Source organism: Zonotrichia albicollis, chromosome 15, assembly GCF_047830755.1.
Source record: "Zonotrichia albicollis isolate bZonAlb1 chromosome 15, bZonAlb1.hap1, whole genome shotgun sequence".
NCBI classification, from domain to species: Eukaryota; Metazoa; Chordata; class Aves; order Passeriformes; family Passerellidae; genus Zonotrichia; species Zonotrichia albicollis.
Genome location: NC_133833.1, coordinates 6,429,339 through 6,452,304, shown reverse-complemented (window position 1 = coordinate 6,452,304; position 22,966 = coordinate 6,429,339). Strand labels below are relative to the sequence as shown.

At 61.3% G+C, this 22,966-nt stretch overlaps 1 protein-coding gene across 2 annotated transcripts; it reads left to right on the top strand.

Annotated features, from left to right (window-relative positions):
* The first annotated feature begins 999 nt into the window (after positions 1-999).
* On the top strand, positions 1,000-22,761 carry SYNPO (synaptopodin). Of its 2 annotated transcripts, none has more exons than XM_074552170.1 (4): positions 1,000-1,174; positions 8,198-8,895; positions 17,628-19,579; positions 20,807-22,761. In XM_074552170.1, exons 2-4 carry the CDS (start codon positions 8,451-8,453, stop codon positions 21,572-21,574), a joined length of 3,165 nt encoding a protein of 1,054 aa, XP_074408271.1. In that variant the 5' UTR covers positions 1,000-1,174; positions 8,198-8,450; the 3' UTR covers positions 21,575-22,761. The 2 variants fall into 2 exon arrangements, with proteins under 2 accessions (XP_074408271.1, XP_074408272.1); XM_074552171.1 differs by lacking the exon at positions 1,000-1,174 and adding an exon at positions 7,987-8,005.
* The last annotated feature ends 205 nt before the right edge of the window (positions 22,762-22,966 follow it).

The following is a 22,966-nucleotide window of genomic DNA, read 5'->3' as shown; positions in this document are numbered from 1 at the left end:
GAGCCCCAGTGCTGAGGAATCCACCCAATCTGGTGAAAACAGAGCATGCATGTGCCTCTCTCCATCTCAGACCACGCTTGGAGTTTTGCCACCTGGGGATGTCCTCTCCTGCCCAGAAGGTGAAAGCCAACATCTCTTCTATGGGAATAAGGCAGGCATGCAGTGCCAAGGACCCTAGATGTCCCCATCCCACCCTGAGGGGGCTGATGGGGGCCGCAGGGGGCAGTGGCAGCCACTGTCTGTGCTCAGGACCTGGAGATGTTCCTTCTCTACTCACAAAGATGGTGTCACCCATTTTACAGGCACCATGGTCTGTCCCCAGACACCACAACGGGGGACAGAGTGGAGAAAATGGGCAAACAGCATGAGGATATCCAATGTGGGTATTTCCCAGCCCTTCCCTGTCAGCACCTTGCCTGCTTGCTGCTCCAGGGATGCTCTTGTGTCAGGGAGGGGACATGACACCAGCCCTCCTTAGCCCCTCTCTGCCACTGCTAGCCACAGTTCATGGGCTCTGCCATGTCCTCAGGACAGGAGGGATGTCTGGGGTCTCCTCAGCCCCCTGGGGATGTTTGGGTTAGTTTCCCCCACTTCACATCATGCCCAAATAACAGGGAAAGGGACACCCCTTTCTTGGCCTCGAGTTTGGGGGCTTGGTTGCTCTTTTGGGGAGACAAAACCATGCAGAGCAATTCTCCAGGCTGTAATGTAATTTCTGGGGGGGGGGGGGATTCCAGGCAGAGGGGTGCTTGCTGCTTGCTGCAGCCCCCCAGGACAGGCGCTGTGCCCCGAGCTGAGCTCAGGGCTGCGCTCCCAGCCGCCGCCAGCGCTTGAAGAATATAGGTGGTTAATGCCTTCAGCATGTATGAAATATCCCATATGCTGGGAAACAAAAGGGGCTCTGTGCTATTAAAGTTTCATTTCCCCCCTCCCCTCCTCCCGCCCCTCTCCCCCCGTTCTCGCTGCCCTGCGCGGCTGCAGCGGAGCAGGAGCAGGAGCAGGAGCAGGAGCAGGAGCAGGAGCAGGAGCAGGAGCAGGAGCAGAGCCGGGCGCTGCGGCCCCAGCTCCGGCCCCGGCTCCGGGGCATCGGGACGGGACCCGCTCCGGGCTCGGCCCGAGCGCATGGACAGCAGCCAGCTCCGCTTCCCCAGGGAGACAAGGGGAGGAGAAAGAGGTGAGCGTGGCGAGAGGGAGCATCCCCGGCTCACCAGAGGTGCCCCCGATCCGCGGCCATCCCAGCGGGATGCTGGAGGGGCACGGCTCTCTGTGACCTTGGGGACAGAGCGGTGTCACACGGCAGCCTCCCGGATGGAGAGGGCTCCCGGCAGAGCGGAGAATCCCGTGGGGTTTCCTGCTTTTCCCGGAGTGCTTTCCTCACCATGGATGGCTCCTGGCTCCTCTGTCCTGCCCAGACTGAGGTGCCCCCCTGCCAGCACCCAGTGCTTGGCTGGGTGAACTGGGAGCTGGAAGGGGGAGCAGCCCTTTCCCCCAGGACCCTCCGGAGCTGTTGGGGAAAGGATGAGCTGTGGAGGGCAGAAAGGACGTGGGGCAGGAAGAAGAGGGAGGGGAACGCCAACCAGGGGTCTTGAGGGCAGCAAAACCAGCCCTGTGCCCTGGGGGGAGCCTGGAAGCTCACTGCTGCCCCAGCCCTTCCTTGTGGTCAGAATCCCAGGGTTTCAATGGGGTTTGGCTCCAGCAGCTCCTCGGGCAGCTGGGCACAGGTCCCCCGGGCTCCTGAAGGGGTTAAGAGAGGAGAGGAAAAGCAGAGAAAGAAAAACAGAGTGTTGGGAGAGAGCAGCTCGGTCAGGGGCTGTTTGCACTGGCCTGGATGTGTCCTCGGCGTGTTTATTCCTACTGCACAAGCGGCTCTGCCAGAAGGGAGCCAGACTGCTGAGCACACACACACACAGCCCCAGCCCAAAATGCTGGGGGACCCCTCTGAGCAGCGAGGTGGTGCTGCCCTGGCCTCAGGGACCCCCAGAGCCCCCAGGAGAACAGGGCTGCTCTCCTGCCTCGCCTGGGCTGGCCAGGCTCTGAGCCTTGGGGGAGATCAATGGGAAAGGACCTCATGTCTCAAGGCCACCAGCCTGCTGTGCTGCTGGGGCCAAGGCCTGGGAATGGGCATGTGCTGGGGTTTGGCTGCTTTCCTGGTCTGGAAAGAAAACACTCCCTTCCCCGGGATGCTCTTTGTTTCCCATGGACAGACCCGTGGGGCTCAGAGGGGCCAAACCCTGCACTCATGTGCACTCTGTCCCTGTGCTGCTCAAATGTCCTTTATCCTGGGCCTGGCAGCTCCCAGGCTGTGTGCACCCATCTCTGCTCCCAGCTCCCATCCTGCCGCCCTGGGGTCAGAGCTGGGGCCCGAGGCACGGCCAGGGCTGCAGGTTTGGGAGGCAGCAGGGAGCGCTCCCTGTTCCTTAGCAGCACAGTTCTGCTCCTCAGGGAGATTTAGGGCTTCAGGGATGCCTGGAGGTGATGGTGGGGGGCTCACAGAGGGGAGGACAGAGCTGCTGGGCTCAGCAAACCTTGGCTGAGCAGTCAGGTGTGCTATTGACCTTGAATCTCAGGATCACATCCCCTGATCCTGACAGCCCCAGGTCACAGTCCCTAGTTTGCCTGTCCAGGAGGACCCAGGCAGGGCTGTGACAATGTCAAACACAGCTGTGCAACCCAGCAGTGGCTGTGCCAGCCCCCAGGGTTACCTGGGAAGTTCCGCAGCCTGGTTTGGAGCCTGGGGACTTGAGATGTTCAGACTCAGTTGTCCTAGCTCAGGCAGCCCTGAATGCTCAGAGGTTGTTTAAACTGGATTTTCGAGCCCCTGTGGGGTTTTCTGCTTGGTTGCTGTCTTGTGCTTTGTGTCTGCTGAGGCTGAGCTCCCTGGGGCCACTGAGGCTGCAGGATGAGCTGTAACTCCACTGCCAGAAAGTTCATCCCACTCATCTCAGGGCTGTGGGATGAGTTCCAGCCCCGCTGCAGGGTGAACCCCAACCCCACTGCAGAGGCTGCCTGTCCTCCCCACCCAACACAGTTTTTGGCACAACCACCAACAGGAATCTGATATCCAGGGGTGACCCCATCCCCAGAGTGCTCTCCTCCAGGAGCAGGGTTTTGTTCAGTGAGAGTTCCCTCATTCCTCTCCCAGGAAATGTGCTTGGTATTGCCTGGGAAATGCGTGAAGGCGCCGCTGTGCCAGCCCGCCCTCCCTTCCCTCCCTCTGGCAGCTGCTGCTGCTGCAGCTCTGAGGGGAAATCTGGGTGTGGGACCTGCTGTGCCAGAGAGCTGGGATGTTCCTGCAGGATGGGTGACGAGGGGGAGCTGCCCCGGGCACACAGGGATGTGTGGAGCCAAAAGCTGCCAGAGCCTGGCTTGCCAATCCAGCTCACCCTGCAGCCGTGGTGGTGCCAGTCCTGGGACAGCTGTGCCACGCTGACCAGAGCTTGATTTTCAGTTCATCTTCTCTCTTGGTCCTCTCTGGTTTTTACATTCCATTTGAGCTTTGAAAAGGCTGAGCTGCAGTTTCATCCCTGGCTCCCTGTAGCGATCTGCAGAGCTCCAGCTGATCCTCCTGTGTCCCACAGCAGCAGAGGAGAGGTCCCTGAGGATGGCCACTCCTCTGGTGACACCTTGGGCTGGCATCGGGCTGAGCTGGTGGGACATGGCAAGCCTGGCACTTACTCCCTGGTGGGACATGGCAAACCTGGTGCTTTTCTCCCCAGAACTGCACTGAGGAGAAGAAGGGCTTGAGGCAGCTGTGGAAGCCAGGCCGGGGCTGTGCTCACTGCCTGGAATGCAGCAGCTGGAGCTGGGGTCAGGGTTCAGGCTGAGCACAGGGCAGGACAGGCTGGGACCTGCCCTGCGTGGGGCTGTCATGCACTCAGGACATGGGCAGCTCCCAGGATGCCTGGCTGGGACCCCCAGGTCAGATGGGACCCACAGGGGTGGCAGGAAGGGAAAGATTCACTGCTGCACCCAGCCAGGAGGGCAGAGCAGGATCGGGGCTGCTTGGCTGGAGTGCACAGACCGATGTTTGGTGGATGCAAAGTGGAGCAACAGGGTTTCTTGGGGATGGGACTGGCACACGGGCTGAGCGGTGGGAGGAGGGGAGTGGGCGTGCTGAGCACCAAAACCTGACCAGAACCCCCTTGGAATGTGGGTGGCAGAGTGGGGCAAACACCCTCTGGGGCCGGGCTGGGCTGGCTGTGCCGGGTACAAACACATTTCAGCCCTCCAAGGGGAAGCATCCCCTTCCTGCTCCCCATCCTGCTCCCCTGCCCTGCCCAGGGAGCTGCCCAGGGAGAGCTCCAGTCCCCCTGAACGCGGAGGGACGAGCCCAGGGCTGGCGTGAGGAGCGGTGCAGCAGCTCAGAGGGATCGATCTGCCCACATCCAGCCCTTCCTTCCAGCCTGGGGCGGACAGGGAGGGGACACGGTCCAGCTGGCCGGGATGCCACTGTCATCCTCCTCCTCCTCCCTGCCTCGCTCAGCGCTGAATCACGCCCGCAGCCCCCGTGCCCATCCCCGGCATTCCCCTGCTGCCTCCCCGCAGCAGCTGCGGCCTCGGGGTGTGGGCACAGGGCAGCGACCGGCAGCCGTGCCCAGCCCGTGTCCAGCCCGTGCCCAACCCGGGTCCAAGCTGTGTCCAGCCCGGGTCCAGCCCGTGCCCAGCCCCTGTCCCCGCCGGCCGGCCGGGGTGCTGCGGATCGCAGGGGTTGCACGGGGACAGGAATTCAGGAATGTTGTTTTTTCCATCCCGGTTTCCGTCAGGTAGTAAATCAACGCTGCAAAAGGGTTTTGTTTTCCTCAGCACGCTGCTGTGCCTGCCCTGAGCCAGGACGAGGCCATGCCTGTCCACACTGCCATTGCTCCTCAGGGGCAGGTATCCCTTGTCCTGCCGAGGGAGGCAACCACATCCATCCCACCTTCCCTGGGCACTGGACCCTGCCAGAGAAGGCTTCCCTCCCTCTGTCCCTCCATGCTGCAGAGCCCAGCTCTGTCCGTCCTGCTGCCATCCCTTGTGGCTGTGAGCAGCCTGGCTCTCCCTCTTTCAAAGGAAGGATGTTGGGGTGGCACAGGTGACATCTGCAGGGTTCAGCAGTGGGCTCCTTGCGCAAGGGACACAGGCAGCTCGGCAGTGCCCTGCCCCAGCGCGCAGCTCAGCCCTCCTGGCCAGGTATCCAGGGAGCCAGGGGGGATATTGGATTGCAGCAGACGGAGCGTGGCTGTGCACAGGGCAGCCAAACGCTGCTGGTGACACCCGAGGTGGCTCCGGTGTCAGCTGAGAGGGCAGAGCTCCCTTACAGGAACACAGCGATGGGAGGCTGCCCCGGGGATGCTGCCGCCCCTCTCTGGAGGGAAAGGGCCACGGGAGGAAGGTGCCACGTGGAGGAGGAAGGTGCCCAGCTCCCCCGAGGGGACACTCAGCTGCTGGCACAGGGGAGGTGTAAAGCTCCCCAGATGTATTCATTGCAGCTGGGCTATTTTGGAAAGGGACCGCGCCGATCTTGTGACTGGAGCTGGGGACTGCAAGTCTGGGCAGCAGGGTCCAGCCTGAGTGACAGCGACCCGCTGCCTGACCCGGGAAACCCGAGAGCCCCGCGGGGCTGGGGCGGCTTCACAGCCCTCCCCGGCTCGTTTCATGGTGATGAAAGCCCAGCGAGGGGCAGGGATGTGGCTGAGAACATCATGGGGAAGCGGGGACAGAGCCAAAGTTTGGGTGTGAATCTTCCCCCCATTTCATGGCACTCCCGTGGCTGGGTCACTCACGGTCCCCAGGGCTGTTCTGGGGGTGTCCCCTGTTTTTTACAGCTGTGCCACCTCCTGTCCCTGCACTGTGTCTGGGACAGAGCAGCCCATACCCCCAGCCGGGTGCCGGGAGCAGATGGAGACAAAGGCTCTGAGCAGACCCCGTCTCCCCCGGGCTCGGCAGCCTGAATGCCAGCAACGCCTGCCAAAAATATTTGTGTAGGACGTGGAAAGTTAACTTTAGTTTTCCTTTTTTCAATAGCTGGGGGGGGAGGGTGACAGGGTGTGAGAAAGGCAGGTGGGGGGGCCGTGCATCACTCGCCAGCGAGTGGGCAGGAAGAGAAGTGGAGCAAAAGATCTCCTTGCTGCCAGATTTCAACACTTTGTGAATTGAAGGATTTTTTGTTGTTGTTATTGTTGTTACTCCCTCCCCAGCACCATTTTCTCATAGGGACTTGTTGCCATCAGGAATCTTGAGGAGCCTCTCGGACACAGTGAGCAGCTGCTTCTTGGGTCTCTGAGCTGGGCACCCAGTTTGGGTGTCCTCTGAAGCTGCACCCCTGAAATGCTGCCTGAAATGACCCCCATCCCTCTTTACAGCCTTTGTTTGCAGGTGGGGGCTATCTCAGCCTGGCTTTGTGGCTGTGGCTGCTGTTGCTGCCTGTTATTGCCAGCACAGTGATGCACCCAAGGCATTTACACACATCCTACCTGGCTGGTATTCCAACAGGCAGGATCAGCCCAGCAGCTTCTGCTAGAGATCCGTGGCACTCATAAATATTCCCCTGCTGTGCTGCTGGCAGAGCCCAGGAGCTGTGTCCTGGGGGAAGGAGGCTGCTCTCCACAGCTCTGCCACCATTCCCTAACTCTGTGCCAGGCCCAGCTTGGCCCCCAGAGGGGAAGCAGAGGCCTGATTCAGTATTTTGGTGCTGAAAGTGTCCTCAGGGAACACCACAGCTCGGGTCTGAGCAGGAAGGGTTTGCCTGGCAAGCCCCAGGGTGTCACTCCCAGGAGATGCCCATGCATGGAAGGCGCTCCCACATGCAAGGGAAGCTCTGGAAGATGCCTTCAGGGAGTTCCAGCCCCCCAGCAAACTGTCAAGGCAGCTCTGGATTGGATGGACATGATTGTGCTGCCCCAGAATCCTGCTCCCCAGGGATAGGGTGAGGAAATAGGAGTGGGGAGATGCAGACCCACCCTGACAGGTTCTCTGCCCACCCACGCTGGGCTGGGGCTATTTTGGGCAATTTTCTCTTTGTCCTCATTTGAGATAAACTGGCTCTCTCCAGCTCCAACAACTTGCCATGTTTCCAAGGAAAGATGTGGGTGGCTTCCTGCAACTATTGATCCCCCAAATTACGTAAAGAGGAGAGTGAAATTTCTTTTTCAGAGAGAAACATTGACATTTTCTCCTCAGGTTCTCTTTGCAAATCTGTGCTGAATAATTGCAGCGGAGAGGAAGGAATTCAAAAAGGGCAGAAGATTTCCTTTGGGCGTTCTCCAAAAAATGCAGCCTTGTGTTTGGGAAATGCCCGAGCGCCTGCTTTCTAATCTGCCTTCTTTTCCAAAATAACCCTGCTAAGGACAGGAAAAGTTTTGCAGAGAAGCTGTGTGAGCCTCGAGGAAGCTGCAGGGTGTATTCCTGCCAGAGCTTAACCTGTGATATTGACCTGGTGCCTTTTCTTATTTCACTGAGAAACCTCACAATAACTCAGGGAGGGGTGTGGGATGAGCAGGAACCCCTTTTCCTCCCCAGCTGGCTGCTAGTTTGGGAAATCCATCATGCTCCACGTGCCCTGGGTGCTGTGCATCTCCCAGGAGGTGCTTCCCAGGACCAGCCTTGCCGTGAGCAGGGCTGGGTGATGCTGTGTGAGAGGACTCACAGGAATTTCCGTACACTGCAACCCATATCCTGCCCTGGGAGAGATGACATCCCCCTGTCCCAGCTGATAACTCGTCTGTGCTGGTGCTTGGCTCCGTCATCCCAGCAGGATTTGTGCCTGGCAGGAGGGAAGTGTGTCTGCCTGCACTGGTCCTGGCTCTGCATGAGTCACTCAGTGGTTAAACACAGTTTAGCTGCACGCTGGAAATTTTCCCTTTTTTGTTCCTGATAACCCTGAGCAACATCCTCAGGGCTTTGCTGCTTGGCTGGACACTCCCAGCTGCAGAGCAGTGGTGCCCCAGGGCTGAGCACTGACAGGGGTGCCACAGACACATCTGGGCTGGCAAAGCAGGGGGAGCAGGGCACAGGGGCTGTCCCCAGGGTGAGGGTGGATGGAGGAGGGTGCTGGGATGGTGGATATGGTGGTGGGGTTGGGGCATTTCCAAATTGCATCTCAGGGGGTTCTTCCTCATGGGAAGTGGTGCTGGAGCTGGAGTTTAGGCTGGGGTGCTGGGAGTTGCTCCATGGTCATAGGAAATCAGCATCCTCAACACTCTTCCTTCCCTTCACACAGGTCTTTGGATGCTGGTCCTCTGCCTGGAAAAGAGTAATTCCTGCAAAATCCTTTCTGCTGGCCTGCCTGCCCTGGACACATCCCTCAATCCTGGTCTCCAAAACCTGCCTGCTCCTGTGGCACCGTGCCTGATCTTCCTGCAGGAGCAGTGGCTGCCCTCCCTCATGCTGCCCATGCTCTGAGGGGGGATCCATCCACCCCCCTGGCCATGCAGAGGCTCTGGAGTGCCAGTGAGGGCAATCAGTGAAGAAAGATGCTGAGGACAAGGCTGCAGCAGTTCTGCCTGAATGCCCAGCCCGGCTGCCCCATGCCTGGCGAGGCTGAGCAGCGCCCCTGTGTCCGAGGAACAGCCAGGGGGGACACTGGGGGGGACAGGAGCAGCAGAGGGGGGCAGAGCTGCCCTCGGCTCTGGGATGCTCCAGCCTCCGAGGCAGGCGAGCATAAGGCACAGATGGCACTGCAGGGAGGGAAATCCAGTGGGAGCTGCCAGAGGGACCTCGGGGGGCTCAATGGGGAGGCACCACAGCCCCCAGTGAATGGCAGCAGCCTGGCCTTGGCAGAGGAGCCTGCAGCCCCCCAAAAGTGCCCTGGCTCTGCCCCAGAGCTGCCCCCCATAGCAAACAATCCCAGCCAGGAGTGGAAAGTGGTGAAGATCCAACGGGTCCTCATCAACCCTGACTTTGAGCCAAGGAAAACAGGTAAGAGAAACCCCCTTTGGCCCCCGTCCCCCTGGAAAGGCACTGCTGTGCTCCTGGTGAGAACACCCAGCTCTTCCCAGGGCAGGACTTTCCCTGGGTTTGAGGTCCCAGGCTTCCAGCAGAGCTGCTGGGACTAATTTAGCTTGAGATGATCTCTTTGGCCTTACAAATAAGGAGGAATCTGTGGCTTTTCTCGGGAGGGGGGTGGGAAGGCAGCGGGCGGGTTCCCACTGTCCCCAGGAGCTCAGCCCATCCCTCAGTGGGGCAGGGCCAGGATGGAGCTCCCAGACCTCACCCTGGCCATGGGGCTGGGTGGGATCCTGCCCCAGAGAGATCAGGAGCAGCTCCTGTGACACCGTCTGGGACAGCGACACCTCTCCTCCATCGATTTGGGATGGCCAAGCATCCCTCACATGGCTTTGGGTCATTTCTGTCAGCCCCTGGTTTAAAAACCAAGCACTTTATTTCAGGCTGGTTGGTTCCTACAATGCTCTCTGCCATCCCCTCACTTCACAGCCCGTGCCACAGCCATTCCTCCCCCCACGAGTGTCCCTTCAGCAACAGTGACACCACTACAGGCTCATGCCCAGGGTTCCTGTGGCTGCTTCATGCCTGGGATGCCCCACCTCCCTGTGGGAGATGCTCCCATAGGATTCACCCTCTTACAGGCATTGGGCCCGTTTTTAAACCCCTCTTCCACCCTGATTTCTATTTTGCTCCTGCCCAGCTGTTATCTCAGTGCCAGGTGTGTCCCTGTCCCCATGGAGGGGGGGGTGACATTTTGGGATGCTGCTGCTCAGCTCAGAGCCCCCAGGCAGCCCCCAGCACTGGGTGGGATGGGGTGGGACCAACTGGGGATGCTTGACACAAACCCAGTGCCCAGAACCCACTCCCTGCCTTTCTGCAGGGTCAGGCATCCTCCAAACCAGCAGCTCCTGGATGGGAACGGGCTGGGAAGCTCAGCCAAGCCCTTTGGCTCCCAGCTGCCCCAGCAGCATCGTGTTTCAGGGCTCAGCACACAAACCAGATGGACCCAAATAGTCTTCCCATTTCTCACTGCTCCGGGATGGCAGATCTGTGGTGGGGAAAGGTCAGGCCTGACTCTGTCCAGGCTCAGCATTTTCCTAATCCATGCAGCCATCCAGCGCTTTTGCTGCCAGCCTGGAATTTTAAAGTAACTCAACAGGTTTGTTGGAAAGAGTTTGTCTGTCCCGTTTCCTCCCCCTCCAAGTGAGATCACCAGCAGCCAGTGCCTGCAGGACCCGTCAGACTTTCCAGAGCCTGCAGGCAGGATGTCCCTGAGGGTCCTGGCAGCAGGGACCTTGCCAAAAGCCTCCAGGTTTGGGGGAGAGAGCTTTGGATCAGTGCAGGTGAGAGGGAAGGGCAGGAGACCTCACAAGTGGCACTGGGGCTGTTCCTGCAGCAGGAGCATCTCTGGGAGGTGCCAGGGGCTTGCTCCTCTTCTCTTTAGCTGCCATGGGGTGCAGGACCCCCCACCTCTTCCAGCCTCTTCAGGAGAAGAGGGAACATCCATCCACACCCAGAGTGGTGCAGGCTGGCCCTGGGAGCTAGGAGCCAAACGGGAGCCCCACCTGGAGCTGTGTGGAGCCACCCAGGCGGGTCCCAGGTGCCCCTTTGGTCCCCATCCAGCAGCCCAGGGCCAGGCTGGCTGCTCTCACACATCCAGCAAGGCAGCCCGGGCTGGCTGGCACCTCTCAGGGCAGCCTGGGGAGCGCAGGAGCCCCGGGAAGAGGCAGAGTATGGGAGATGCAGGAGGCAGGACTGGTTTCTCTGTCTGGTGTGCAAATAAACAGAAGGTTTCGCTCCCTGGGGGCTGCAGAACCAGCGCCAGGCTCCCTCAAAAAACCAGGAAAGCACAAAAAAGCACAGAGGGGCAGGAAGAAAGGAAATTAGAAAGGCAAAAAAATCGAGCCAAGAGCTCATCCTGAGTTGTGGACAGGCATGGGAAGGGGGTGAGGCCGGTCTCGCTCTGTAGCCCTGGAGGGGTGGTGGAGGTGATGCTGCCTCCACAGGGATTGCCTATGGTTCCCTTGGGAGCAGCCCAGCCCTGGCAGAGGGCATTGAGGGCTGTTCCCAGCAGGTCCCCAGGGCAGTGACACCCCTGCTGGATTTTTGTCTCTGGATTTTTGCCTCCCTCCAAGTGCTTCAAAACTTTAGCACTGAGGGAACCTGCGGGAAGGGGAAGCCCCACATGCCCAGCAGTGTCTGAAACGTGAGGTGCTGTGGGAGGAGGGAAAAAGGGTGAGGAGCTGCGAAAGGTCCTGGGATGGGTGAGAGGATGATCAGGACGGTTATAGGGAATGTGCAGGGCTGGGAGAGAGGGATGCACCAGGATGGGATCAAGGGATGCTCCAGAATGGGATAAGGGGATGCCCCGGGCTTGGTAAGGGGGTGCCCAGGCTGGGTAAGGGGATGCCCCGGCTTCTCCCCCTGCCCTCGCAGCGGGCTCAGGGCAGACCCAGCCGGGCCGAGAAGCAGCGGAGCAGGAACATCGAGGGCGGCGGGGCGGCTGCCAGAGTGGCCCGGCGGGGGGACCCGTCCCACCCGGTCGGTCTGTCGGTCTGTCTGTTGGTCTGTCGGTCGGTCTGTCGGGGCGGGCAGGGGCAGGGGCAGTGCCGGCGGGACCCGCCACCCCCCCGGGCCGGCCCCCGCCCGCCGCCCCCCCGGGCCCGCTCCGAGGGCGGAGCTGCCGCAACTTTCCTGCCCGCCGCCTCCTCGCCGGTGCAGTCGGGCTGCGCGGGGAGGCGGCACCGGCACCCGGCACCGCGGGTACGGCGGGGCTGGAGGGGTGCGGGGGGCAGCGACCGGGGGGCTCCGGGTGGGGGTGGCACTGCAGGAGGGACGGGGCAAGGAGGCTGTGTGGGCACGCAGAGGGGCTGCCGGGGGTCTGGGGGTGTCCGGGGGGTATCCGTGAGCAGGGGGTGCTCAGGGGTCCGGGGCGCACGGGGGGGACGGGAGTGCATGCTCAGGTGTCCCGGGGGTGCCATGGTGGGCGAAGGGTGGGCGATGGGCGCACCCAGCCGGGGCTCAGCGGGGTTTGTGCCCAGGAATGAGCGGGGCAGGTGTCGCTTCCCTCCGCCGGCACCCGGGTGTCCGATGGGGGTGTGGGAGGCACGGCAGGGACACAGCCGGGGACGTGGAGGGGCCTGGGGGTCCCTCCCGGGGCTCGCAGGGTGGCACCTCGCAGCTCCACAGAACTCCTTCCCAGGCGATGTCCCCTGTCCCCTGCGGCAGGGACGTGACCTCCCCTGGCCGTGCCACCCATGCTGGGCACACGAGTCTGGCCCTGGGCTTGGCAGCCAGCAGGATGGATCCCTTACGGGTTGTGCAAGGGACAGGCAAAGGCCCCGTTGCGTTCCGCCGCCCTCCCCGCTCTGCCCACCCCGCAGGGACACTCGGAGCCGTTTGACCTTCTCGGGGCACCGGCCCGGCGGGGCTGCCCCGGACCTCGCAGGCCGGGATGGGTCACAGAGAGCTCCAGAGGCTTTGGGCACAACGGGGCTGGGAGGCTCTTCCCAGGCAGGATGGATGGAGCACCCGTGGTACCCGGCCGTGGGACGGGCTGGTTCTGCTGCCCTCGGGGTGGATGGATGGCAGCGCTGTCTGGGCGGCTCCAGGCGCCTTTTCCAAGATAAAAGCTTGATTTTAGCCAGCTGGGGAAGGTGCTTTCTCCACCTCTGTGGTGGCAACAGCTTCTTCTTGCCCACTGTGGACACATGTGGGGCTGGGGCTGCTCACTGCATCCCCCAGGAGCTGGGGATGGGCAGGGGCAGACAGCCCCCACTCAATCCCCACCACCCCCTTCTCCTCCCCTTTGTGGGAACTGGGTGCCCCAGCACTTGCTGCTTGGAGCCTGTGGGGCCATTTCAGCAGGATTTGGGTGCTGAGTGCCAGCCAGGGCTGGGGAGGCAAACAGCTCCAAATCCAGCAAAGCCCCTGTGAACAGAGCACAGGCAGAACTTGCAAGCGCAACGAATTCTCTCGCTGTGCCACATTTTGTCACTGGCACAGGCGCCCATGTGGAGAGGCCCAGCACAGAGCATCTGCCAGGCAGGAGAGGCTGATCCCACCACAGCACCCACCACTTGAGCTGGATCTTTTTGGGGCTGCAGGGCCAGCAGGGATGAGAACTTCATGGAGGTTTTGTATCTGGGGCATAGGAGGGCTGGAAGCTGGGAATGAGGCAGAAAATTGTCATCCTTCTGTCCATATGTTTGAATCATATCCGTTTCTAGCTAGCTCAGCTGCCTGTCTGTGCTACCCTCTGTGTTTTCCTAGCTGCAGATTATTTGGGATAACTGGGAGCTGGAGGGGAATGTGTGCACAGAGTGAAATGTGGGTGAGTTGGTACGCGCTGCAAAAAATCCTGCACAGCTGTAGCTGGGGCAAGGGGCCAGCTTGCTGCTCTGCCAAAAAACCTGCTTACATTTCCTCAGTGGCCAAAGTCCTCAATGTTTGGGTGAAAACACTGCATCTCCTCTCCCCAGCCTTGCCTGGCTGTGGATGTGCACTGGGGTTGGTGTCAGGTGGCACAGAGCGTGTCCCTCTGGAAATGGGGTTGGTCTTGGTTTCACTCTTGGTTTTGCCAGTGGGATTTTGCCAGCAAGAGGCCCCGTTTGGGTTGACCACAGAAGTCCACGAAATGTTTGGAAATGGGAAAAAGTGCCTGCTGGTTGTGGATGGTGGGTGCTGTGTCAGGGGTGGTCTGGTAGGACACCCTGAGCATGGCCAAGCTGGGCAGCAGCACCAGGATGGCTGAGCATCCACACTTGGGGCAGGCCAGGGACAGAGCCCAAGCTGAAGATTTTGGAGTCACCTGCCAGCTCTGACTCCAAGATCTCACATGACCTGTGGCACCCTGCAGGTCCCATTAAGGCTTGAGTACCTTGTCTTCTGCATACGAGGACTTCTCACCAGGCACAGCTCCCAAGTCACTTTTTCCTTCCTGTGACATCCCAGCCATGTCAGGATCATCAGGTTTCACTGAATTTGTCAGTTCAGTGAAATTGCAATTTAAGGCCAGATCTTCATCCCATTTCAGCTCTTAGGAGTCCACCTTAGGGCAGGATGGGTCACCAGCCATGTCTGAAACATCCTTCACCTCCATTTGGGGTCAGATGGTGATTCCAGCCTTTCCTGGCTGCACTTGAGACATCCTGCTTTAACACCCTTCAGGGGGATCCATCCTTTGCATGGAAAGCTGAGATGGAAGGAATTTTTTCCCCCCATCTGTCCAGGAAGTGAGAGTAACAAAAATGCCTTTCATCACCTTCGTCATCCTCTCTCTGGAGGAGAGAGCACTGCACATGCTGTGGGGAGGGTGACTGACAGCTCAGAGAGAAGCTGTTAAGCCCTGCACTCGGGGGATGTTCAGGAAATCACCCCTGGAGCAAGGGAAAACCTGCAGAACAAGTGCCTATATAAATCTATAGATAGAGATCTATAAATCTATAGCTAGAGATCTATAAATCTACAGATAAAGGTCTATAAATCTATAGATAGAGATCTGTAAATCTATAGATAGAGGTCTGTAAATCTATAGATAGAGATCTATAGGCTCCTGTGGCCAGAGCTGGAATGTGCTAAACCACAATAGCACCTGGGGCTGCTCTGTGTGCCAGGACTCTGGCAGTACCATGGGGCACAGGATGCACAGGGAGCACCTCCTGCAGCATCCCTGGACCACAGAGAGACTCAGGGAGGGCACAAGGCAGTGGAGAGGGCTGGTGGGGCTCATTGGCTTGGAAAAAATGGGATATTTGGAGAGGGGAGATGTTTCTTGCCCAAGGGACTATGGCATGGCAAGCCAGTGTATGGTGTGGGAAGGAAGGAAGTGGCGGAAGGAAGGAAGTGGCGGAAGGAAGTGGCGGAAGGAAGTGGCGGAAGGAAGGAAGTGGCGGAAGGAAGGAAGTGGCGGAAGGAAGGAAGTGGCGGAAGGAAGGAAGGAAGGAAGGAAGTGGCGGAAGGAAGGAAGTGGCGGAAGGAAGGAAGTGGCGGAAGGAAGGAAGTGGCGGAAGGAAGGAAGTGGCGGAAGGAAGGAAGGAAGGAAGGAAGTGGCGGAAGGAAGGAAGTGGCGGAGGAAGGAAGGAAGGAAGGAAGGAAGGAAGGAAGGAAGGAAGGAAGGAAGGAAGGAAGGAAGGAAGGAAGGAAGGAAGGAAGGAAGGAAGGAAGGAAGGAAGGAAGGAAGGAAGGAAGGAAGGAAGGAGCCATCACCTGTTAGAATTTGGACTGGGCTCAGGGCAATGGGTGGAAACCAGTTCCCAGTGCCCTTGGACACATGGAGTAATTTTACTTTTGCCTCCTTGAGCCCCACAGCCCTTTTCCTTCTCCTCCCCAGCACCTGGACATTCTCAGTGCATTCAGCTCCCTCCTGCCTGCCTGGGGCTGGGGACAATGACCAACCTGGGCCCCCCCGGGGCTGGCAGGAGATGGCAGGGAAGGATGAAGGAATGTTCCCTGAGGCCGGGAGGGGATATGTGGTGTAGAAACTGCCTCAGGTGACAGAATCCCTCCAGTCACCATGTCACATGGATAAAGGGTGAACAACCTCATCCCATGGCTCAGGCTGCATCAATGTCCTCTGGACTGCCAGAGGCTTCAGTGCTCTTCATCTGTGTCACAAAAGTCGGATGTGAAGAGCAGTTCTTACCCCCAGCATCCCCAGCAGTGTCCTGAGGGATTCATTTCCAGTGGATCCAGGCGGAACAGCCCAGGGACAGCCGGTGCTGGGTGGGCAGGGAGCTGCTGGGAGACTGGAGGGGATGGGTGTGGATGGAAATGGATTGCAGGTGGGGATTTTAGCTGTCAGAGCCCGCCCTGCAGCACACCCTGACCCGGAGCAAAGCCATGGAGACACCCGGGGGCAAAACCCCGGCGGGCAAATCCCGGTGCTGGTCCCGGCTACGTGGGAGCGTATCTGGCGGCTAGTGCAAGCGGGAACGGGCTGGCCAAGAGCTGAGTCATCCCTCCAGCACGGAGGAGATCCCCCAGGGCCCCTCGTTTGCTGTTAAAAGGCAGTAGCAAGAGCAAGAGGCTGCGAAATGGCTCCGCCGAGAGCTCGGCTTCTGAGGCAGCCCCGGCAGCCTGAGGAGGGAGCGGGGATGGATGCTCCGCTCGGAGCACGGAGCCCGCAGACATCTGGAGCCTGTGGCTGCTTTCTCAACGGCTCCTTGGCCGCGGTTCTGCTCCGCTTCGGAGATAAAGGCGGCGCGGGTGACCCCGCGGAGCGGAGCCGCGGTGCTGGCCGCCCTCCAGGCAGCCCGGCCGGAGGAAGCAGCGGCCCCGCTCTGTGCGGCCGCCAAAGCAAACAGAAATGGGGCATAAAACAATGCTGGGCGCGAACGGGGGACTCTGACCGCCGGCGACACCGCTGCCGACGTCTCCAGGAGAGTTTCCACTGGCATCTCTGCCCCCTGCCCAGATAAAACCCTCCTGAAGGCTTCATCCTGCACACCTGAGCTGTGTGCAAGGACCTGCCGGGTGCTGAGGGAGGCAGGAGGGATGAAGGGTGAGGAACAGGAGTTGCCCGGCTTCCAGCAGCCCTTCTGCTTACCGTGGGCTTGCTGGAAGGATTTGGCTTAGTCATCCATCCCTTTCCCTCGCTGGTAGGCTGAGCCACTGCTGAAAATATCCTGGAAGAGTCCCAAGCAGCACAGAAGGCAAGAAAATGAGGAACACATGAAGGAAGGGAAGACGGGAAGGGATGGGATGGGAAGGAAAGAAGAGCAGGGCTGGGAGCGGGCTGCCTTGGCCACCCACCTCCCTGCTGGGGCCAGAGCAGAGCAGAGGCACCGTCAGAGCCCTCCTGGCAGTGCCTTTGGATAGGGGCTGCCCCCTCGCTGGGTGCGGGGCTGAGGCCTATGGTGTCTGTGCCCAGCAGTGCCTCGGCAGGGTGGGGGACGCCGCCCTTCCCACGGGCGCTTTCGGGGGGGACAAGCTCATAGGAAATGGCTCACGCTGAGAAAATGCATTCCCGGCAGCTCCACATCCTCTCGGTCTCAGGGAAGGGCTGGTGCCCTGACCTTTGTCCGCCACAGGAGAAGCCCGGCGGCACCGGGCTGGCTCGGGCCAGGCTTTTATCACATCGCCTTTAGAGCTTGTATTGAGTCCCGAGGTGTGAGCGTGGCCCCTAGCTGTGTCCGTGCCTGTGTCCGACTGGGCAGGATCTGCACAGCCTCTGTCGGCTGCTGCCATCTCGTGTTGCTCCACACATGATTCTCCCACAAGGGCTGCCCACCGGCCTTGCTGTGGGGTCGGGGTGCGCTGGCATCTCCGCGGGTTTGTGTCCTGCCCGCTGGGGGCTGAGCATGCCGGCATTCGGGGCGAGGGGCCGGGGGCACCCGCCGGCCTCTCCCCTTCCTCTGTGAGCCGGGGCCGAAGCCTTGTGAGCTGCAACCCGAGACCCGCTCCGAGAAATTCCTTTCCCATGTGGTCAGCGCGATGGGTGCGCAGAGCCCAGCCGAAACACGGGCTGGGATGGTGGAAAGGTCCTGAGTGTCCCCTGGGCTTTCCCATCTGTCCCAGCATCTCTGTGATGGCTGTGCTGGGTCGCCGTTTTCCCCGGACCGTGTATGCCAGCCCCAGTGCATCTCTCCTGCCAGGGAAGAGTCGGGATGCCGGGGGATACCTGGAGGAAGGGCTGCCAGTCCTGGGGGGAGGATGCACCCCACCTTCCCTCTGAGAGCCCTAATGCCCCTCTCCTCTGTGCCCAGGTCTCTCCCGCAGCGCCAGCCTCTCGGAGAAGGAGCTGAAGGAGGCGAAGGCGCGGAGCCAGAGGATCGCGGCCCAGCTCACCACGGCGCCCGGCCCCAGCTCCAAGGGCGTGCTGCTGTTCCACCGGCGCCGGCAGCGCGTCGAGGGGCTCACGGGGGCCGGGCATGGCGGGGGGCAGCCCCTGAGCCCCGCGGAGCCCCGGCCTCGCCAAGGAGCCATGGAGCACAGCCAGGGCCAGGGCATGAAACCAGAGCCTGGCCAGCCCGGCAATCCTGGAGAAGGGATGCTGGCAAACGCCTCTCCGTGCCAGGAGCTTCCTGCCGAAGCCCAGCAGGTGCCACTCAGCGTTTACCTGAAGGAGAACATGGCGGCAGCCGCCACTAATGGCGTGCAGGAGCAGGCGGCCGGCGGGATGGAGAGAGGGGTGGAGGGGCTCGGAAATGCAGCAGCCCCTGCGGGGCCGAACCCCCTGCCAGCTTTTGTCCTGCCACAGAGCCCCGAGGAGGGGAAGAACGGCAAAGTGCCTGGGGAGGTTCCCGCTGAGATGCCCGCTGAGGTGCCCGGTGAGGTGCCCAGCGAGGTGCCCAGCGCGCCAGCGGGCACAGCCACAGGGATGGCACCCCCAGGAGGGCAGCAGCAGAACGGGACACAGGGCCGGCAGTACTACGAGGTCCATCTCACCCTGGCCAAGCCCAAACCCGTGAAGAACAGGACAGCCAGACCCTTCGGCACCCAGGCATCCCCCGCCAGCGCCCAGCCGGCCGAGGAGCCCCCCGCCCCCGAGCTGCCCCCACCACCAACCTATGCAGAGACCCTCAGCAGCCCCCCACCCCTCACCCGTGTCCGCTCCCCCCCTGCCTACTCGGCCCTGTACCCCAGCCAGGTGCAGAAGGTGCTGCCGGATCCTCTCCTGGGCTGCGGGGTGAGCGGACCAAACCCCCTGCCCAAAACTGGGATCCTGGAGGAGTCGGCTGCACGCAGAGGCAGCAGAAAGTCCATGTTCACTTTCTTGGAGAAGCCAAAGCTGAGCCCCAACCCCGACCTGCTGGACCTGGTCCAGAGTGCAGACAGCAGGAAGAAGCAGAAGGAGCACGGGGAGCCCAGCACCGAGGATGAGCCCTTTGCCCTCGGGGCTGAAGCTTCCAACTTTGTCCCCAACAGCACAGCCAGGGGTGTGCAGCACCTCCCACCAGCAGAGGATGCTCCAGCGTGGTCCTCCTGCCTCAAGTCTCCCACCATCCAGCCCAAGAAGAAGCCACAGCCCAGCCACATCCTCACTGAGGCAAGAGGGAAGGGGGCTGAGCTCTTTGCCCGCCGACAGTCCAGGATGGAGAAGTTCATCATTGAGGCCCCCTCCCAGCCCGAGCTGCTGCGGTCGCCATCGCCCACCATGTCCCTGCCTCCCTCCTGGAAGTATGACAACAATGCCTACCTGTCACCCATGGTCTCCAGACGCCCCTCCAAGAGTCCCTGCAGGCCCTCCAAAACCCCTCCTGCATCACTGTATGGCAACAACCTCATGGAGAGCGAGGTGTCCCAGAAGGAGCTGGAGATCTCCCGGCACCAGCCTTACCAGCTCCAGTCTTCTCTCTTCATCCTCTCCCCATCCAAGGGGCCAGCAAGGTCCATACCCCAGGAGGTGCCTCCACCCAGACCCTCTCTTCCCGACTCCTACCCCTGTCCCCAGCAAGCCTCCTGCCCGGCCTCTCCGCTGCCTCCTTCTCCGGTGTGGCATCCCCCCGTGGTGCCCAGCGCCGGCCAGGGCAGTGCCAGCCCCTTCCCCAGCGCTGCCGGGGCTCTGCCCCTGGCCCAGGAGAGCCGAGCCAGCCCTGCAGCCCCGGCCGAGGCGCTGCTGGCCTCGCCCTGCCGCCTGCTGCCGCCGCGGGCTAAGGCGGGGTTCCAGGCACCCCGACCCTCCTACTCCACCAGGAACGCCGGCATCGAGCCGCAGGTGTGGAAACCTTCCTTGTACTACAAGTAGTGGTGGCAGAGAGAAACACACAGCGGTGCTAGGCTGAGTCCTCCCGAACTAGCTGCTCATGGGAGAGCCAAAAGCCAAACCAACCACGAAAAACAGTTGTGGGGAGGGGGAAGTGGAAAAAAGAAGTGGTTGTGATGTGAGGCTGCAGTGCTGGGACAGTGGATGACAGGCGCTGCTGAGCCCCCGTGCAAGAGGAGCTGAGGAGTCCCGGGGAGGCAGCAGGAACTGGGCACAGAGGTGCAGGATTCCCAAAGAGGCAGCAGGAGCCTGCCTGTCCCACAGGGCTGCTCTTGCACTTCTCTCTCCTGGAAACTGTTATGGAGCATCTCACCTCTGGCTCCCTACTTTCCTCATCTCTGGCTTTTCCAGCTCTCAGAGCTCTGCCTGCTCCTCCACATCCCCTCTGTCCTGGGCTCTTCTCAGCTCAACCAAAGCAAACCTGGAAGGGACACACTGCCTTTCTGCCTCACTGTGCCTGCTGCTAGCTCTTCTGTTGCTCCTTCAGGATCTGTCCTCGTTTGCTTCCTCACTGTGGAGGAAGAATTGCACCCTTTGGGGAATGGCAGAGCCCAGTGTCACTGAGCCCAGAGTCCCTGCGGGGTCCCTGTCCCCACCTGGGCTCGGTGTGGCACGGCTGGGATGAGGAGGCTGCCGAGGGCAGGGTTGCTGGGTGATGCTCAGCCCAAGGTTTGTCATCCAGCTGTGCCCCTGCCCGTGCCCTCCTGCCACTTTCCCCATGGTGCCAAGTTGCCTTCTGACTGTGCTTTACTTCTCCTGCATTTTTCTTTTCCCCCTTTCTGAATACACTCTCTGCGCTGTCACACCTGGCTCTTCTCTTTCCTGCCGCCGGGGGAGCAGTGCTGGGTGATGGATCCTGGGGCAGTGCAGGGGGGGCTCCGAGCATCCCCCACAGGGAGACTTGAGGAAACTGCAGGTATTGACAGGTCCTGGGACATATTCCGGGCAAGGATGATTATCTGCAGGCTCAGCCTGCCCTCATCTCCTTGGTGAGCGAGGGGGTGCAGGATCAAATGTGTTTTGGGGACACCTTGCAGGGGTGCCATGCACGAGGAGACATGCCCAGCTCCTGAGGGACTGTGCCAGGATGAATCTTCCCTCGGCACCCTCCTGGCACTGTCCCCCTGCTCTATCCCCGCGTTCCCCCGAGTCACTAACCCGCTCTCTGTCCCTCTCCAGGACAGGCGCTCGTCTCTTCCTGCATCGCCCACCTGGACGCCCCGGCTGGCGCGGCGCCCGGGCAGCCTGGACGGCTGGGCCAGCCCGGCCTCGGTGCCCGAGCTGGACGAGGGGCCCCCCACGTCCCCTCCGTGGAGCGAGCGGTCGCTGTCCCCGCTACGGCAGGACGCGGAGCCCCGCGCCAGCCGGCAGATGCAAGCGCGGCTGGCCAGGAACATCATCAACGCCGCCCGCAGGAAGAGCTCCTCTCCCAAAGCGCTGGGGCTGGAGAGCTCCCGGCCCTTCACCCCCATCCCCGCCGGGCCCCCCAGCCTGCCCCAATCGCCCCGGCTGGGGCCGAGAGCGCCGGCGCTGCAGGCAGCGGGCAGCGCGCTGGGGAGCCTGGGCAGCCCCTCGCCCACCCACAGGAGCCCCCTGCGCTCGCCGCGGGCCGGCAGCCCCCAGCCCTGCGCCTCCCCCGGGATCCCCCGGGCCGCCTGGGCCGAGGGGCGCCGGCTCCTGCCGCCGTCCAGCGCCTCTTCCTGCCCCGTGGCCCGGCTGTCCCCGGTCCCCAAGAGCCCCCTGCCATCCCCCGTGGTGGGCGGGCGCTCCTCGGCCAAGCGCGGCACCTCCCGGTCCCCGACGGACTCGGACGTCTCCCTCGACTCCGAAGACTCGGGGACCAAGAGCCCGGGAATCCACAGCTTCAACCTGTGTCCGCGGGGCTGGAGCAGCAGCCTGAGGCTGAAGACGGGGGCTCTGCCCTCGGGGGCTCCCTGCACCTCCTAGACAAGCCAGCCCCCGCCAAAAAACCCTCTCCCTGCACCTGTCAGCCCGGGTGATGCCCCCCTCATCCCCACCGGGAACACACTGATCCCCGGGGCTGAGGTCCCCATAAAACAGTGTCCACCCCAAAAACAGTGTCCCTTCGGAGCTGCCACGACCCCTCTGTGTGCCCGCGGGGTCAGGTGCCTCCCGGCCGCCCGCCGTCGCATGGCCCCGCTCTATTTTTACACGCTAACCTTTCGGGGCAGGACTGCGTGCTCAGCAGGCAGGAGCAGAGAGGGGGAGCCGGCCCGTCCCTGCCAGCCAGCCCCATCCCGCACAGCCAGCATGGGATGGGCTGGGTGGTGCCCCGTGAGCCCCTGTCCCCGGCTCCCAGGTGTTATCCCCCGGTGTCACTGGAGCTCTGCTTCCCTTTGGAGGGGGGTCACATCTGCTGAGGGTGGGCTGCATCGATTGGATGCCATGACCAGGCTGTCCCAGCCTCTAGATTTGGCTGGTGTCAATTAAAACCAGATTTTGGAGAGGAAAATTTAATTTTTAGTTCCAGTCCCCAAGTTCTACACTGCCCTTTTTTTTTTTTTTTTTTTTCACTTTTGACTCCTTCTTAAAGAATTCTCCCAAATCTTTCTTTCTCTAGAAAGCAAAAGAGCCAAAGTTATTTATTGCCATGTTAAGGGGACTGTTTACAGGTGCCCTCCTGCCCTGCCCAGACCAAGAGGGACAGCCCCACCATGTACCTGTCACTGTCCCCCTATCCAAGTTCACCACATCCCCATTCCGGTGGATGGAAGCACACACAGGAACCAACGGGTGCTGTGATAGCCAGGGCAGGTGGGGAACTGGAGGAGCTGAAGGAAATGGTAGAAGTTGCAGAGGGTTTGAAGGAGGTGTTGGCACAGAAGGCGATTCTGAGGATGTCAGTGTCCCCACACCTTGGGGTGGGGCTGTGTTTGGGCTGCCACGGCTCTGGCATACTCCTGTTCACAGAGCCCATCACCCCTTCCCTTCTCCCAGGACACACTGCTGAAGCCATCCCTGATCCCTGGAGCACCTCCACACTGCAGCAGCCCCTCCTGGAGCACAGCCCCCATTCCCAGGACACATCTCCCCCCCTGGCTCCAGCGGCCAGCACAGCCTGCCTTCACCACACCGCTGTATACCCAGTTCTGAAATAAACCTCTGTTATTCCACCCAGGCTGGCTCTGATCTGTCCCCCAGGTGGCCTGGGCACACATGGCACACTGCCACCGCCTGCTGCTGCCACATGTCCCCAGGGGTCAGCCCTGCTCCGTGCCAGGTGACAGTGTCTGCATCCGTGTGGGTCAGCCCTGCTTCACGCTGGGTTGTGGCGTCCTGGTCCCCAAGGGTCAGAGCCCTGCTCCATGCCAGGATTGT